The 15,633-nt window shown below is 39.3% G+C and overlaps 1 protein-coding gene across 2 annotated transcripts in view; it reads left to right on the top strand.

The window, feature by feature from the left end:
• Positions 1–13,567, top strand: part of LOC135221558 (gigaxonin-like) — a 501,126-nt gene extending 487,559 nt beyond the window's left edge. Inside the window, exon 9 of one of the 2 annotated variants that reach the window (XM_064259261.1) lies at positions 12,646–13,567. In XM_064259261.1, coding sequence (XP_064115331.1) covers positions 12,646–13,089 — 444 coding nt within the window. In that variant the 3' untranslated portion in view covers positions 13,090–13,567. The remainder of the gene's footprint in view (positions 1–12,645) is intronic. The other variant, XM_064259264.1, reaches the window with a different exon arrangement.
• The last annotated feature ends 2,066 nt before the right edge of the window (positions 13,568–15,633 follow it).

Raw genomic sequence — 15,633 nt, 5'->3', positions numbered from 1 at the left:
ATATATATATATATATATATATATATATATATATATATATATAAGGGATTTTGACGTAGGAAAAATCTATTTCTGGGCGAGGAAGCCGTGTCGCCCAGTGAAATGTGTCCTCTTTAGCACTATTTCTAGTAAAATATTGCTATAATACCAGAGAACTGCTAAATTGGACATGTCAGAAGTCTCTGACTCGCTCACCTAAATAAAAGGTGTCGGTATAAAACTGGGGCGAGTGTTAAACACTACCACAGCAACCCCTCCAATTAGCCTTTTCCTCATCAAAAGACCCTAAATACGGGGAGCCGACCCATAGGTCACACCTAGCTACCCTGTTGAAGGAGTCTGTGACGTCATACTTATCGATAGCATTGAAGCTTGGTACACAGCAAGGGGGGTGGGGGGGGAAGGGGGGGATTTCACTGGGCGACACGGCTTCCTCACCTAGAAATAGATTTTTCCTACGTCAAAATCCCCTTTTCTGGGCTCAGCCGTGTTGCTCTGTGAAATTGTACCAGAGAAACACCAAGCTACACCCCTCTGAAATGAAATACAATATTAAATTGAACTCAGAAGGGTGAAAGAAATAAAAAAATAGTCTAGAATTGGAAAAATACAATTTATTATTTACAAAATATACCATATAGCAATAACATGTGGCAACAAAACACGCACATAATAAAATAATTACTAATAATTTATATAAACGTAACACTATACACCAATCCTAACAACTAAGACATTTGCTGAGGTAGGTAAAATGTTAATGAGGCTGGCATAATGGAAAAGATTCATATGACACAAGGACGGTACTATATTGATGTAGTAGCAAGAGACACTGGTCTCCCTACAGCTATTGCATGATATTTAAGATCCTCCAAAGACTTAAGGTAATGCTTTTTGAAAACCAAGGGTGACTTCCAACCAGTATACTTCTTCAGATCATCGAAGTTCATATATTTGAAGAAATTTACAGAAGTTGCTATAGCCCGAATGTCATGCACCTTGGGAAATGACCCTGGGCTGGCTTTCTTGATAAAATACAAAATCTGCTGCCTAATGCCCTTTAGAGATAGTGTACCACCACCGTTTCTAATGAAAAGGGGGCCCTTGGAATAGGTAGATGTCCTAGATAAATAGTCCTTAAGAGTTTTAACAGGACATAAAGATGGATCCTGCGGAAGCGGAACAATCTTCCATGGAGACCACCTCATCAAGGGGTCTTCATTCTTAGCCAGAAATTCTTTATTTGGCGAAAGCAACACGTCCCCCGAGGAAAGGAACTCAATATGCGCTTCATCTCTAGATAAAGATGACAGCTCCGATATCCTGGCACCTGAAGCCAGACTCAATAAAAACAGTGACTTACGCAAAATGGTTGGTAAATCACATTTGAAGTTGTCTGTTTCCGAGGCTAACCTGAGAACATCGTTAAGAAACCATGACACTGACGACGGTCTGTGAATGGGTCGCAGGCGTGCACATGCCCTTGGGATAGAGGTGAAATAAGACTTGGTTAGATTGATACCGAACCCGAGAAGAAAAATCTTTTTCAGAGCCGACTTAGTGGTTGTTATTGTTGCAGCTGCCAAGCCTTGTTCAAACAAAGACCTGAAGAAGGTTATAGCCACGTTCATTGTCATTACTTTGATATTTGATTCCCTGAGGAATGAAGACAATTTCTTAACTGCTGAATCATACTGGCGAAGCGTAGATTCTCTCTTATCTGACTCTAAGAACAAAATGTTCTGTGGATCAATGTCCCCTACTCTCTTACCTGCAAACTTCATGAAATCATAAAGGTTAGGGTGGTTTTGTGAAGACCTGAGGAATCGAACACAGTCTTCGTTTGAACTTGTTGCGACAGCCTCAAGTCCGGGAGAGGGTGAGGACGAAGACCTAGTTCCAGGAGAAGGGGAAACCAATTGCTCTTGGGCCAGTGAGGAGCTATGAGAGCCACCTGACCTGCGAAGGATCTCAACTTGTGCAGCACCTTCAGGAGAAGGTTCACTGGAGGGAATAAATAAATCTTCGTCCACTGGTTCCAATCTATACTCAGGGCGTCCGTAGCGAATGCCAGAGGGTCCAGATTTGGGGCTACGTAACAAGGCAGCTTGTGGTTTGCCTCTGTAGCAAACAGATCTACTTCCAGACCTGGTACTCTTTTGCAAACCCTCTTGAAGGATTCTTGGTCCAGTGACCATTCTGACTCCAGAGGGACTGATCGAGACAGTGCGTCTGCCACTACATTGTGGACTCCCGCCAGATGGGTAGCCGACAGATGCCAGGTGTTCTTGGCTGCTAGAGAAAAAATTGCTACCATCACGTGGTTCACATGGCTTGACTTTGAACCACCCCTGTTTATACAGTGTACCACTACCGCACTGTCGAGAACCAACCTGATATGAGTCTTCTTTGGAGGACGAAGCTTTTTTAAAGTCAGAAACACTGCCATAGCTTCCAGAATGTTGATGTGAAGCTTTTGGAACTGAGGAGACCAAGTTCCCTGAACCTTCTCGTGCTGTGAATAACCTCCCCAACCTGTCAGTGATGCGTCCGTATGCACCACAAGGGACGGGGGAGGAAACTGCAACGGTAACTCTTTGGCTAGGTTTGCGGCCTTTGTCCATGGGCGCAGACGTTTTCTGAGAATCAGAGGTATCCGGGCGAACTTGTCCCGACACTTGGCATTTGCCTTTGAACGCCAAACTCGATTGATGTCCTTGAGCTTGGCTTTCAACAGAACGTCCGTGACCGAGGCAAACTGGAGCGAGCCTAGGATCCTCTCCTGATTCCTTCTCGAAGTCTTTTTGCATTTTAAGAATTGTCTTGTTGCCTTGGCAATCTCCTTCCTCTTCCCTGCTGGAATGGAAAGAGTGTGTGAATCCAGGTCCCAATGAATACCTAGCCACTGGAACTTGGACTCCGGAGTCAACCGGGACTTGGTCCTGTTGATCTTGAACCCTATATATTCCAGGAAAGACATGACCTTGTCCGTGGCTTTCATACACTTGTCTTGGTCCATCTCCCAGATTAGCCAGTCGTCTAGGTACGCCACCACCAATATACCCTGAGACCTTAGCTCCTGCACCACTGCCTCCGCCAGTTTCGTGAAAACCCTTGGTGCTATATTTAGCCCGAAGGGCATTACCTTGAAGGAGTAGGCTTCTTTCCCTAGTTTGAAGCCGAGGAATGGTCGGAAGTGCCGAGCTATCGGGACATGATAATAGGCGTCTGTAAGATCTATAGAGGTGGTGACGGCCCCACAGGGAAGTAAGGTCCGCACCTGAGAGATGGTCAGCATTTTGAACTTGTCACAACGAATGTACAAGTTTAAACGGGACAAGTCTAAGATCACCCTTCTTTTGTCGGTCCCTTTCTTTGGGACGCTGAATAGACGACCCTGAAATTTCAAGTTCTTTGCCCTGGAGACTGCTCCCTTCTGGAGAAGGTCCCTGGAGTAATCCATCAACTCTTGCGTTGGTTCCTGATAGAAGGTGATGGGTGGAGGAGGACCTTTGATCCAACTCCAGCCTAGGCCTCTGGATACTATGCTTTTCGCCCAACTGCTGAACCCCCAACGATGACGAAAGAGGTACAGCCTGCCTCCTACCTGAGAAACTTCATTGAGATGATGAGGGCCGGGATCCTCTTCCTGACCTCGCACCTCTAGCTCGCCCTTGGGCTCTGGCTCCTCCGCGCTGACAAAAGGATCTCTAGCCCTGCCACCCCTAGCAACCCTGGTAAAGGGTTGAAATGCCCGACTCTCATAGACCGGGTTAAAAGCGGGCGACACTGAATACTAAGGGAAACCTGTTGGTTAGTCGATGGCAAAAGGAAGACAAATTGATGCTGTTGATGAGGCTGAGCCTTAGAAGTCGAAGGCTGGGATTCTTGTTGAACTGGAACAGCTTGTAGCACAGGATGCTGTTGCGGAACTTGGAAAGGTTGGAACTTCCTTTGCCTTTTCCTAGCCCTAAAACTGGAGGGAGAAGACTCTGATTTCCTTTTGAAAGGAATTCCCCAACGCAATCTGATGCTTTGATTAAGAACTCAGTTGTAAACATTGTGAAAAGGCTTTTAAATGCTGTTCCTCTAGTATTTGAGCAGTTCCACTCTTCTAGGCTCCGTATCCATGTTTGCTGAGCCTGATCTCTAGAAAGGATAACAGTCTCCTTGGGGACCTTATCCTCTCTAACTAGAGCTGCCTCCGTAAGCCTAACATAACCTATAAATGGAGGCTGTAACCCTTCGGGGAAGAACTCGAAATCCTCGAGCCTACGTGTGCCACAACTTTCTATAGTTAACATCCCGTTGACAAACGGAGCGAAGTTCGCCACCCTCCAAGGATTACCAGGGTGGAACGGAGGGAGCGTGGACCCGTCAGGCATGCTCTGAGCTTGCACCAAGCTACTAGAAGGTGCCGGAACTGCCGACTCCTGTCTGAGACCTGCAATCAGGGAGTCCTGTGCACCTAACCTCTTAAACACCTCTTCAAACCTTGCTGCAACTGAGCTGACTAAGCTACCAAGGCTACTGACCTGATGTAGAATATTCGTGTTGAACTGGTCTTGGGCAACGAAAGGAGAATCCTCCTGCCCCTCCTGCGGTACCTTATGAGGTATCCGATCCCTAGACGTTGATGGAATGGGACTTGTGGGGCAATAGGAAGAATTCCCTCCATGAGACCTTGGATTTGAAGGTTTAGAGAAAGACTTCATCCTAGGTTTAATATGTGTATGAACCTCTGGTGCCTGCCCAGGCCTTGGCTTTGTCTCTGATCTGCCTTTAAGCAAGGTTTTACCTGAAGGTTTTTTCTTTAATTTAGGAATCACAGAGAAGGAATGCGACCTGGTAGGGGGCAACCCTCCTGTGAAACCCATGAAGGAATTGGAAGTAGAGGGAGAGGAAGAATCAGAGTCACTCGAGGAAAGACCCCGGTGACCAACTAAGCTAGCCTCATTAACACTGTTACCTGTACCCATATCTAGTGTAACGGGCAAATCCTCAACCACTTCAAGTGAGACTCCTTCCAAGCCAAGGTCCGGCAATTCTGCCTCTTGCTGTTCCATAACTGAGTCTTGGATTGATTTGATAATCGGTGCCGCTACTTTTGGTTCAACGTATCCAGCAGATTTCCCGGCTGGGAAGATCAAAGTCACCATATCTTGGGACAGAATATACGGCTTAGCCTTCCCTACGTTCCGTCCAAACCCTCCAACCCAGATCTTGAGGGTGGAGAGTGCAGCATCCTTAATAGACTGCTCAGCCTGTAATGCAAGGAATGTGTCAATACCGTAAATTCCTTGAACATTATGCTTATAATTGTTGATTAATCAATGTAATTTAATTTAAAGAAATGTTTATTGTTCATTTATTTAATTTCATTACATTTTATTTAATTGTTTTTTTTTTTTTTTTTAGTTTTTATTTTTTTATTTATTAATTAAATTTTTTTTCTTTTACAAGTAGTGTAATATAATTCCATCACAATATACATAGAACAAGCAGTGCGGTAACTTACCGAAGAGGTAGCCTGTTGTACCAAGTCGTAGCAGGCAAAGCAGTTTTCGTGATGCCAGACCACGGAATCAGTAAGCAACACTGCGCAAGGGGCGTGGCCCCGACAAACGTCATGGCCGCATGGATCTTGCAGAGCAGCACTACTGCCGGCAGCCAGACACTGAGTGGCCTGTAAGTGCAATAATATATAAGAACAATTGCCACAAAACTTATTAGGATTAATTATGATATAAGTATTATATGCCGGAGCATTCCGGACTGAAAAATATAAAAAATATGTATATATATTCATATATTTACGTCCCGGGGACTGTGTAAGAAATAAAACAACCCGGAGCTGTATGACCCGGGGTGGGGGGTACACGGAGTAACCCGGGACGGCCACATGAACTCGCAAGTTCCGTGGCAAAAGAAAATAAAAATAATGAAAACTAAAATAACAAATATAATATCTCCGCCTACGGAAGAGTAACTCCCGTAAACATAACCCTCAACGACTACCGGAGAAGCCGGAATCTAAACCCGCCTTATGCGGAGAGGGAATGTTTTAGGCGGATGGATGTAAGCTCCGGGAGCTGAAAGAAGCAGAGCGCAACAAATCCACGGAAGCCGAGGCTGAATACACAGTGCGACCATCAACTCCGGAGGCGGTCGGCTAAGAAGCGACACCCACCAACCTAAGGTCCTGGAGGACCCTCTACACCCCCCCCTCCGCTGATGGGAACGGCCATCAGCGACAACCAGGGCGAGAGGAGCACCCAACTACTGGGGGCCCCACGTGAGGGGGAGGGAGGGAGGGCTGATGGGGAGACGATCACGTGACCAGCGTATCCTCGCGAATAAAGGATCACGAGGAAAACGCAGGCATAGCCTATATAGGCTAGCCGACCGAACATCCAACATATACATAGACAAAATAAAATCAATTACTTAAAGCTAAAAGAAAATCATGCTTTAACACGGGGGGCGATAATGAAAAATAAAATGTCGTAAAATATAAAACGCAATGAAGGCCACTTGATAACGGTGGGCGCAAAATGGAAAAAACTACTTGCCTACTGACAAAACGAAAAGAAACGGCAAGCTGACGAAAAGAAATAGGGAAAATTCTTGAATGAAATATACCAAACTTAAAAATAAATAAAGGGGGGGGGGGACGGTGGATATACAGCGAAGCAAGTAACAAAGGAAACGTGTGCGAACGCAGACCCCCGTGAAAAACATGGAAATAATGAAAATAACAAAACATAAAAGAAAACAAGATCGACAAAACAACTGCCACCCAAGACATAAATAAAAATATATACTGAAATATCACAAGTTACGAGTATATATATATAATGAAATATCACAAGTTACGAGTAGGAAGGAAGCCCACTCGAAACTGGTACAAAACAAGGGAACGACGTAATGGCGACTCGCCGCCGCCCGCTACGGAAAAGAGACGCCTAACAAAACCCTAAATAAAGGCAAAACGAAAGGCAAAATCACTCCCTAAATATTGAAAAAGGGCGAACCAGTACTTAACTTGGGTGAAGAGGCAGATTGACGATCCATAACGATAAAGAATAAAGAAACCAATGAAAAGGAACAGATAGCTTTATACAAGCGTTCAAACGCTGGGAGGCTATCGATAAGAATGACGTCACAGACTCCTTCAACAGGGTAGCTAGGTGTGACCTATGGGTCGGCTCCCCGTATTTAGGGTCTTTTGATGAGGAAAAGGCTAATTGGAGGGGTTGCTGTGGTAGTGTTTAACACTCGCCCCAGTTTTATACCGACACCTTTTATTTAGGTGAGCGAGTCAGAGACTTCTGACATGTCCAATTTAGCAGTTCTCTGGTATTATAGCAATATTTTACTAGAAATAGTGCTGAAGAGGACACATTTCACGGAGCGACATGGCTGAGCCCAGAAAAATATATATATATATATATATATATATATATATATATAATATATATATATATTATAATATATAATATATATAACACATATATATATACACATACAGTAGTACCTCGAGATACGAAAGGCTCAACTTACAAAAAATCCAAGTTACGAAAGCCAATGCGAAAAACTTTACTGCTCTACATACGAAAAGTTTTCAAGATACGAAAGGTTTCTGAAAGTCCGAGATTCACCCGATAACAATTTTGAAACTCGCGCCGCACGCCGCCATCTTAGTGCTAGTAGACTCGCCACCATCCTCCTGCTCTCCCATTGGTTCCTGATGCTACCCAAGCCATGAGATCCTTCTCTCTGATTGGACAGCATCCCTCCCATCATGCATCTTCTATACGTACGCGCTGGCGTCCCTTAGCTCGGCCACTCCGCACCCGAAACTTTACTGTACGCACTCGGCATTCGTTCGCTCCAACGATTTCGTTTAGTAACGTAAATTCGTTAGTGATTTCGTTGCAGTACATATTATTGTGTTGTGCGAAGACTGTATTATTACGTATTTGTGTAACTTTACGTAAATTAACGTAGTCATGGGTCCCAAGAAAGTTGAAATTCACGGAAAGAAGCGCATGCTGTCTCTGGAGACAAAGATGGAGATCATAAAGAAGTACGAAGCTGGTATGTGATTGAGTGTGATCGCAAAGGAATACGGCCGTAATCCGTCGACAATAGGCACCATCCTTAAACAGAAGGATGCCATCAAAGCAACTACACCATCGAAGGGCATCACTATTTTGTCCAGCAAGAGGAGCCATGTGCACGACGAGATGGAACGACTGCTCCTCATCTGGATAAAAGACAAAGAAATCGCTGGTGATACAGTAACGGAGACAGCAATCGCTCACAAGGCCAGTGCTATTTTCGGCGATTTGATTGCGCAGGCGGAAGACGAGGGAGGGGAAGGGACTTCAACGCCAACCCCAGAGTTCAAGGCTTCGCATGGCTGGTTCGAGAAATTTCGTAAACGGACTGGCATCCATTCGGTGGTGCGTCATGGGGAGGCTGCCAGCTCGGACACGAAAGCGGCTGAAGCCTTTAAAAAGACGTTCGACGAGATGATGACCAAGGGAGGCTACAGTTCTCAGCAAGTCTTCAACTGTGATGAGACTGGCCTTTTTTGGAAAAAAATGCCTCGTCGGACATACATCACGGAGGAAGAGAAGAAGCTACCCGGGCATAAGCCTATGAAAGACAGGCTTACGCTCGCACTTTGTTCGAACGCCAGTGGGGATTGCAAGGTGAAGCCCCTACTGGTGTATCACTCAGAGACTCCTCGAGCCTTCAAGGCCCACAGTGATGTGGAGGGCTAATGCAAAAGCCTGGGTAACGAGGCTTTTGTTCACGGAGTGGGTAAATCTGTGTTTCGGCCCGACTCTGAAGAGTTTTTTGGAAGAGAAGCGCCTCCCCCTGAAATGTCTGCTGGTGTTGGACAATGCCCCTGCTCACCCTCCTGGCATCGAGGAAGATATCCTAGCGGAGTATTCCTTCATTAAGATTCTTTTTCTTCCGCCCAACACCACCCCTCTCCTCCAGCCCATGGACCAGCAAGTGATAGCGAACTTTAAGAAGCTGTACACGAAATATCTTTTCAAGAGATGTTTCGACATCACCGATACCACAAACCTCACCTTGCGTCAATTTTGGAAGGAGCATTTCGACATCGTCATTTGCATCCGACTCATTGACCTAGCTTGGCAGGAGGTTTCGAGGCGAACCTTGAATTCCTCGTGGAGGAAACTCTGGCCTGATGCCGTATCCGCCAGAGACTTCGAGGGATTCGACATGGGCAAAGCTGGTACTGCAGAGTCAGAAACAGTTGATGATCCCAAAACTGTTTTGGAACCAGATCTTGATGAGATCGTTGCACTTGGCAAGTCCATGGGGCTGGTCGTCGACGAGGACGACATCAACGACCTTCTCGAGGAGCACCAAGAGGAGCTTATGACGGATGACCTGAAGGAGTTGGAGGCCATGCAACTTAACGTCGTTCAAGAGGAGTTCTCTAGCAGCGGCGAGGAAGAGGAGGAGGAGCCTATGATAACGGCAGAAATTAAGGATATTCTAGGCGCTTTTCATAAAGTGCAATTGTTTATCGAAAAAAGACATCCCGAAAAGGCTCACACAGGTTGTATGCTTGCGCAGTTCGATGACGTTTGCTTGAGTCGTTTCAGGAACATTGTGAAAAGTAGGCAGAAGCAATCTTCCTTGGATCGTTATTTTTTAAAGAGGCCTTCAGCATTAGCAGGAGTAAGCAAAAAGGAAGAACCAAGTGATAAAAAACAGAAAGTTGAAAGCAAAAAGGAAGAACCAAGTGATGAAAAACAGAACGTTGAAAGCGGTGATGAAGTTGAAATTCTGTAAAAAAAAAAAAAAAAAAAAAAAAAAAAAAAAAAAAAAAAAAAAAAAGCCTACGTAAAAGTAAAAAAAAAAAGTTAAAAATAAAAAAAAAAAAGAAAAAAAAAATGTTTACGTAATTTCTAGATTTTTGTAAGTTAAGTGTTACAGTTTTGTTAAGGTGTTTCGTAAATTTTAGTTTTATGGTTTTCCTTAAATTTTTTGTGTGTTTTCATAAAGTTAAGTGTACGTACGTACGTACGTTATCTGCTGTTTGTCCTCCTCCTCCTCTGCCGCCACTATCGGAGATAGCCTCACTCGAAAGGTAAGCTTCCACATTTTACGTTACAGTAATAATATTTCTTGTACACTAATATACACTTTATTTACAGGTGTTCGATTTTTATTCTTAATTTAGGTATTGAATGGTCCAAATTGTTGTAGTATTTCATTGTTTATAGGTCAATTTAGCTTTATTATGAAATTTAATGGGGTGTTTTTGGAGGGCTTGGAACGGATTAGCCATTTTACATGTAAAATGTGTTCCAAGATACGAAAAACTCATTATACGAAGGCCGCCTCGGAACGGATTAATTTCGTATCTCGAGGTACCACTGTATATATATATATATATATATATATATATATATATATATATATATATATATATATATATATATATATATATATGTGGAATGGTAGGTGGTGCTGATGAAAAAATGCTAATTGAGGATTAGAGAGAGGATGCTTATATATATATATATATATATATATATATATATATATATATATATATATATATTGTATATAATGTGGAATGGTAGGTGGTGCTGATGAAAAAAATGCTAATTGAGGATTAGAGAGAGGATGCTTATATATATATATATATATATATATATATATATATATATATATATATATATATATATATTTGTGTGTGTGTGTATTCCACTGAGGCTTCACAGAAAAGTATCATAAGTTGTAAAATCTGTCCAGCTGTCTCTAATACTGTATATGTTAGTAATTATAACAATAATTCATCTGCAAACAAGAGAAATGGAATAGTGTTCTACTTTGTAGTTACAAATCAACTAGCATGGGAATTTGGGTAATAATGGTTAAGGTATTGATAGTTCTCATGACAAATAAAAGTTCAATCATTTTGAATTCTTTATATTGTAGAAGATTTTTATTTGTTACACTATAGGTAGAAAATTTTTGCATCATTCAACTAAAAGCTGCTTATCCCGATGGACTAAACTGTAGTGCAAATAATATTTCATTTATTTCAGTTAGTAATAAAACTTGCCTTTGTAATGACATTTTTTAAAAGTTGCAATAGACCTGCATGAATTAGATTTTGTGACACAAGTAATATTTGTTATCAGGAAAATTCTAAGATTGAAAGGAAGTAAATCCAAAAAATAGTTAAATTAAAAAAAAATCAATTTGACCATTGTCCTGGGCAAAATTTTGCAATTAATTTATTGGGATATAAACTTTATTCTGAAAGTTCATCTTTTAAGTAGAAAAGAGAAATAGAATTGATACTTATAAATATTGACTATCTAAATGTCCCAAAATCGATTTTCCCTTTAGAAAATACATACAGTAAAATATCATTCAAATATCCACAAATATTAGGTAACCTCGTATGGAATGATACTGAAATTGCTCAGAACTTGCATATTAGAGGCGTAGAAGACATGTGCTTTCATGAAAATCATTTGAAAGATTTGTTCTTGGACCAGTAATAACAGGTAATTTAGGTACTGCTCTTAATGCTGTTCATGTAACTTGGCCCTGGATTCAGACCTGTAACTAAATTGGGTAAAGGTAAACTCAATATTTATATTAGTAGTAAAATTGCTGAATATATAGAGACTTACAAATTTGTTGTTAGTATTGGTGAGTTAACATAATGGTAAATTAAATGGATAAAAATATGAAGGATGAAATGAATACTACTTCTAATACCTTTCCATGTTCCATCAGTGGGATTAGCAGAAGTGTAAATATTCCAATTTGTACTAAATTTAGATATATAACAAGCTCAGTAAATTAATTTGATAAAGAGATTGGTATAATTAATTTGATTTTGGATAAGTGTTATGATGTAATAGATACCAGGTAAAATAACAAGTGGATTATTAAGAATAATATTATAAATATTAGATTTGATTCAGTCATGTGACAATAATCTTGGCGGTCCTGATGACACTATTTGGTTTCAGTTCCCTCTATACTACATGGACACTTGAAAACATTACTGGAGGCATTGTTACCATATATTAACAATAAATTTAAAAAACAAAATGAGTGTCCATATAAGTGATGATTACCGACTGACCTAAAATTGACAGTATATTTTTACGGTTTTATGAATCATTATATATATATGTGTATATATATATATTTATATATATATATATATATATATATATATATATATATATATATATATATATATATAAACACACACACACACACACAAACACACGCACAGGCAGTCCCTGATTATTGGCAAACTCGTTATAAGCAATCCAGTTTTATGGCACTCATCTAGTGCCAAAAACCATAGTTATGGCGCCAATCCATACCTAACAGATGTGCCATTAACCAGTTATCTGTGCCAGAATCCGGTATCAGCACCATAAGTACCATAAATCACCTATTTCTAGTCATCGGCGATTTTTGCTTACTATCAAGCTGTTGGAACAAAACCCCTGGCAATAACTGGGGACTGCCTGTATATATATATATATTACATTAGGAGGGTGTGTGTTGTGCAGTATCTTTTAACTAAAATATTGTGTTGGAACTTTGCAGACATGGGTAGCAGGTCCACAGTTGAAGGAGCGGAGGAGCCATGCAACAGCAGTGTGTTCAGATGAGAACGTGTTTGTGTTCGGGGGAACAAGACCCATTGAGTGCCCAAGTGCTCACGGAAGTCTCAAAGTGACGGGAACAGAAGCACTGTTTTACGCGTCTTCTCAAAACTGGACACCTTTGGGTGGATTTGCTGTTCCTATTGATGCCAGGTTTCAGCCGACAGCTTTAGCCACCAATGAGTTTGTATTGCTCATTGGCAAAAATGATCCTACTGATAAACGTCACAACGCTTTCATCATGGGAAGCACCGGATGGAGTTTGATTCCGTCGGGAAATAGCGAAAGCATTTTGACTTCAGGTGCCAGAAGGTTTTGTGGCTTTAGTCTTCTTACATTGCCTGCTGCAGCCATGCAGGACTTGCAGGTGGAAAGCGATACTTAGAACTACTCTGTCTATGTACAGGAGGTTTCTTAAGGATCAGTCAGTGAACTTTTCTCATATGGTAAGTGCCGCAGTGTAATACAGCACAGCATGTTGATATTGATTCTTATATTATACAAAATGTGCTGTCATTGGAAGTAAGACAGAATACCCATATTTGAAGAAAACGGGAAAAGTGAAGAGTGATACTGATGAAAATGACAGTCAGAAGGCGTAGCTCAATAATTTTAATGTGACAACCTAATCATAGTTTTCATATGGATTGATATGAAAATAACAACTGTTCTTTCCCATTTATACATATCCATCTTACAATATGAAAAGTAATGTCATTTAGGTTATGCTCATTTTCCAGTGTGTACCATTTCATGTGACAGTGACGTCATTCCATGTCTGGCATCAGATACCTGTGACTCTCATACTCCAGAACAACATTATTCTGCATATATATATATATATATATATATATATATATATATATATATATATATATATACCACACACACACACACACTATATATATATATATATATATATATATATATATATATATATATATATATATATATATATATATATATATATATATATATATATATAAATATATATATATATATATATATATATATATATATATATATAGATAGATACACACACACACACACACATATAGACACATATATATATATATATATATAATATATATATATATATATATATATATATATATATATATGTATATGTATATATATATATATATATATATATATTATATATATGTATATATATATATATATGTATATATATATATATATATAATATATATATATATATATATATATATGTGTGTGTGTGTGTATCTATCTATATATATATATTATATATATATATATATATATATATATATATATATATATATATATATATATATATATAAACAATTCCTGGGCCCCATATACATGCTAAAAATTTACATTAGTTGAAAAACACCAAGCAGCAAATGGGGTACCCGATGCTCTGCATACCTTTCATAATTATGTATACTACTGTATATACAAAGAAAAGGCATATATAATATCCACCAAGTGTATTCTAGCTGAGGCAAGACTCTGCTGAACAAGGATAATAGGTGATCTTTAGCTTGTATAACAACCACATCATCCGTTCTTACTGGTAACAATCAGATTGTTACTACATCCTCTAATATATAAGTAATTATCACTAGTGTTTGTCCGTGTGTTTTCTTTACCAATGGATGATATGTAACTGTAGGGGAAAATATAAAAAAAGAGTAAATGTTTATTACAGCAGCAACTATAATGTATACAATTTGGCTAAGTTATCAGAAATTATTCAAAAGTATATTAATTTTTTTTACTAAATTTCCTAAAGGAACCCACTTTTAAGTGATCAAAAGACAATGTTATACACATTTATAATGAAGAATGTAAGCTAGATGTAAAAAGATTAAATAATGTTGCAGTTTTAAACAAGAGTTGAAGGCAAATAAAAATAATATGGACATATCTGACAACTTATTCCAGTTACTTAAGCAGATGTAAAATTAAAAATTAAATGCCTTTTGACAAATAATAACAGTCCAACGATCGCATGAAAACAATAGGTTGGGAATAGGATCCAATAAGTGAAGCCAGCCTGTGAGCGTTACCTATACCAAGATGGCGTTGGGCAGGGATGACTCACCATAGTGGCGAGTTCTTTCTGCACTAGTCAGCCAAGCTTAAGTAAGAAATCACCTAGTATAAACAATACCTTCCTTTTTTGTGCCTGTAAGAAGCTAATGTCTGTCTCATTTAATCTCTTTTTTTCATGTTTTGTTATGATTGGAATAGCATTTTTCGTTTATCTTACACTGCATTCTGTAGTAATGATTTTTATCACTTGATAGTTTAATTCTTTTTGAAATAGTTTATTATTTGATTTTATAAGCTCATTTTTTATCAGATGAGCCAAATTTTATGTAATGATTAAATATTTGTATCAAGTAACATTTTGAAAGTAGGTTGTCTTTTCCCTTTCTACACTTTAATTCCTTTTTCTGTAAAAAAAGCACACTGGCAAAATGATTATTCATAACCAATGAAATCAACATTAATATGAAACGTCAGGTTACCTACCTCTTTTTAATCCGTCAACAGCAAGTATTGCACAATTTCAAAGCTCAAATGCTGCATACTCAAGTGGAAAGAAAAACGATAATTCAAATCATGAATGGATTATGTTGACTGTTCTTAATTAAGTGTATTTTAAAATTTATGTTAAATTATTATTTGTTAGCTAGTTGTTTAGTGTCTCTTAAAATTAATAAAGAAGTTTTTATTCGTGGCCTGTTGGAAGAAAAAGAAGTTTTTATTCGTGGCCTGTTGGAAGAACGAAATTATTATTAATGCATCAATGATTTAAATTTTCGTTTTAATTTTATTTTATGATTTTAAATAACAGTTTGCTTTTCAAACCTATTGGTTACTTCACTAATTGTTTCAATTTTTTTTATGATAATGGATGTGATACAAATATGATTGG

This window comes from Macrobrachium nipponense, chromosome 20 (genome assembly GCF_015104395.2).
Source record: "Macrobrachium nipponense isolate FS-2020 chromosome 20, ASM1510439v2, whole genome shotgun sequence".
NCBI lineage: Eukaryota > Metazoa > Arthropoda > Malacostraca > Decapoda > Palaemonidae > Macrobrachium > Macrobrachium nipponense.
Note: the sequence above shows the minus strand (reverse complement) of the source record. Positions and strands in the feature narration are given on the sequence as shown.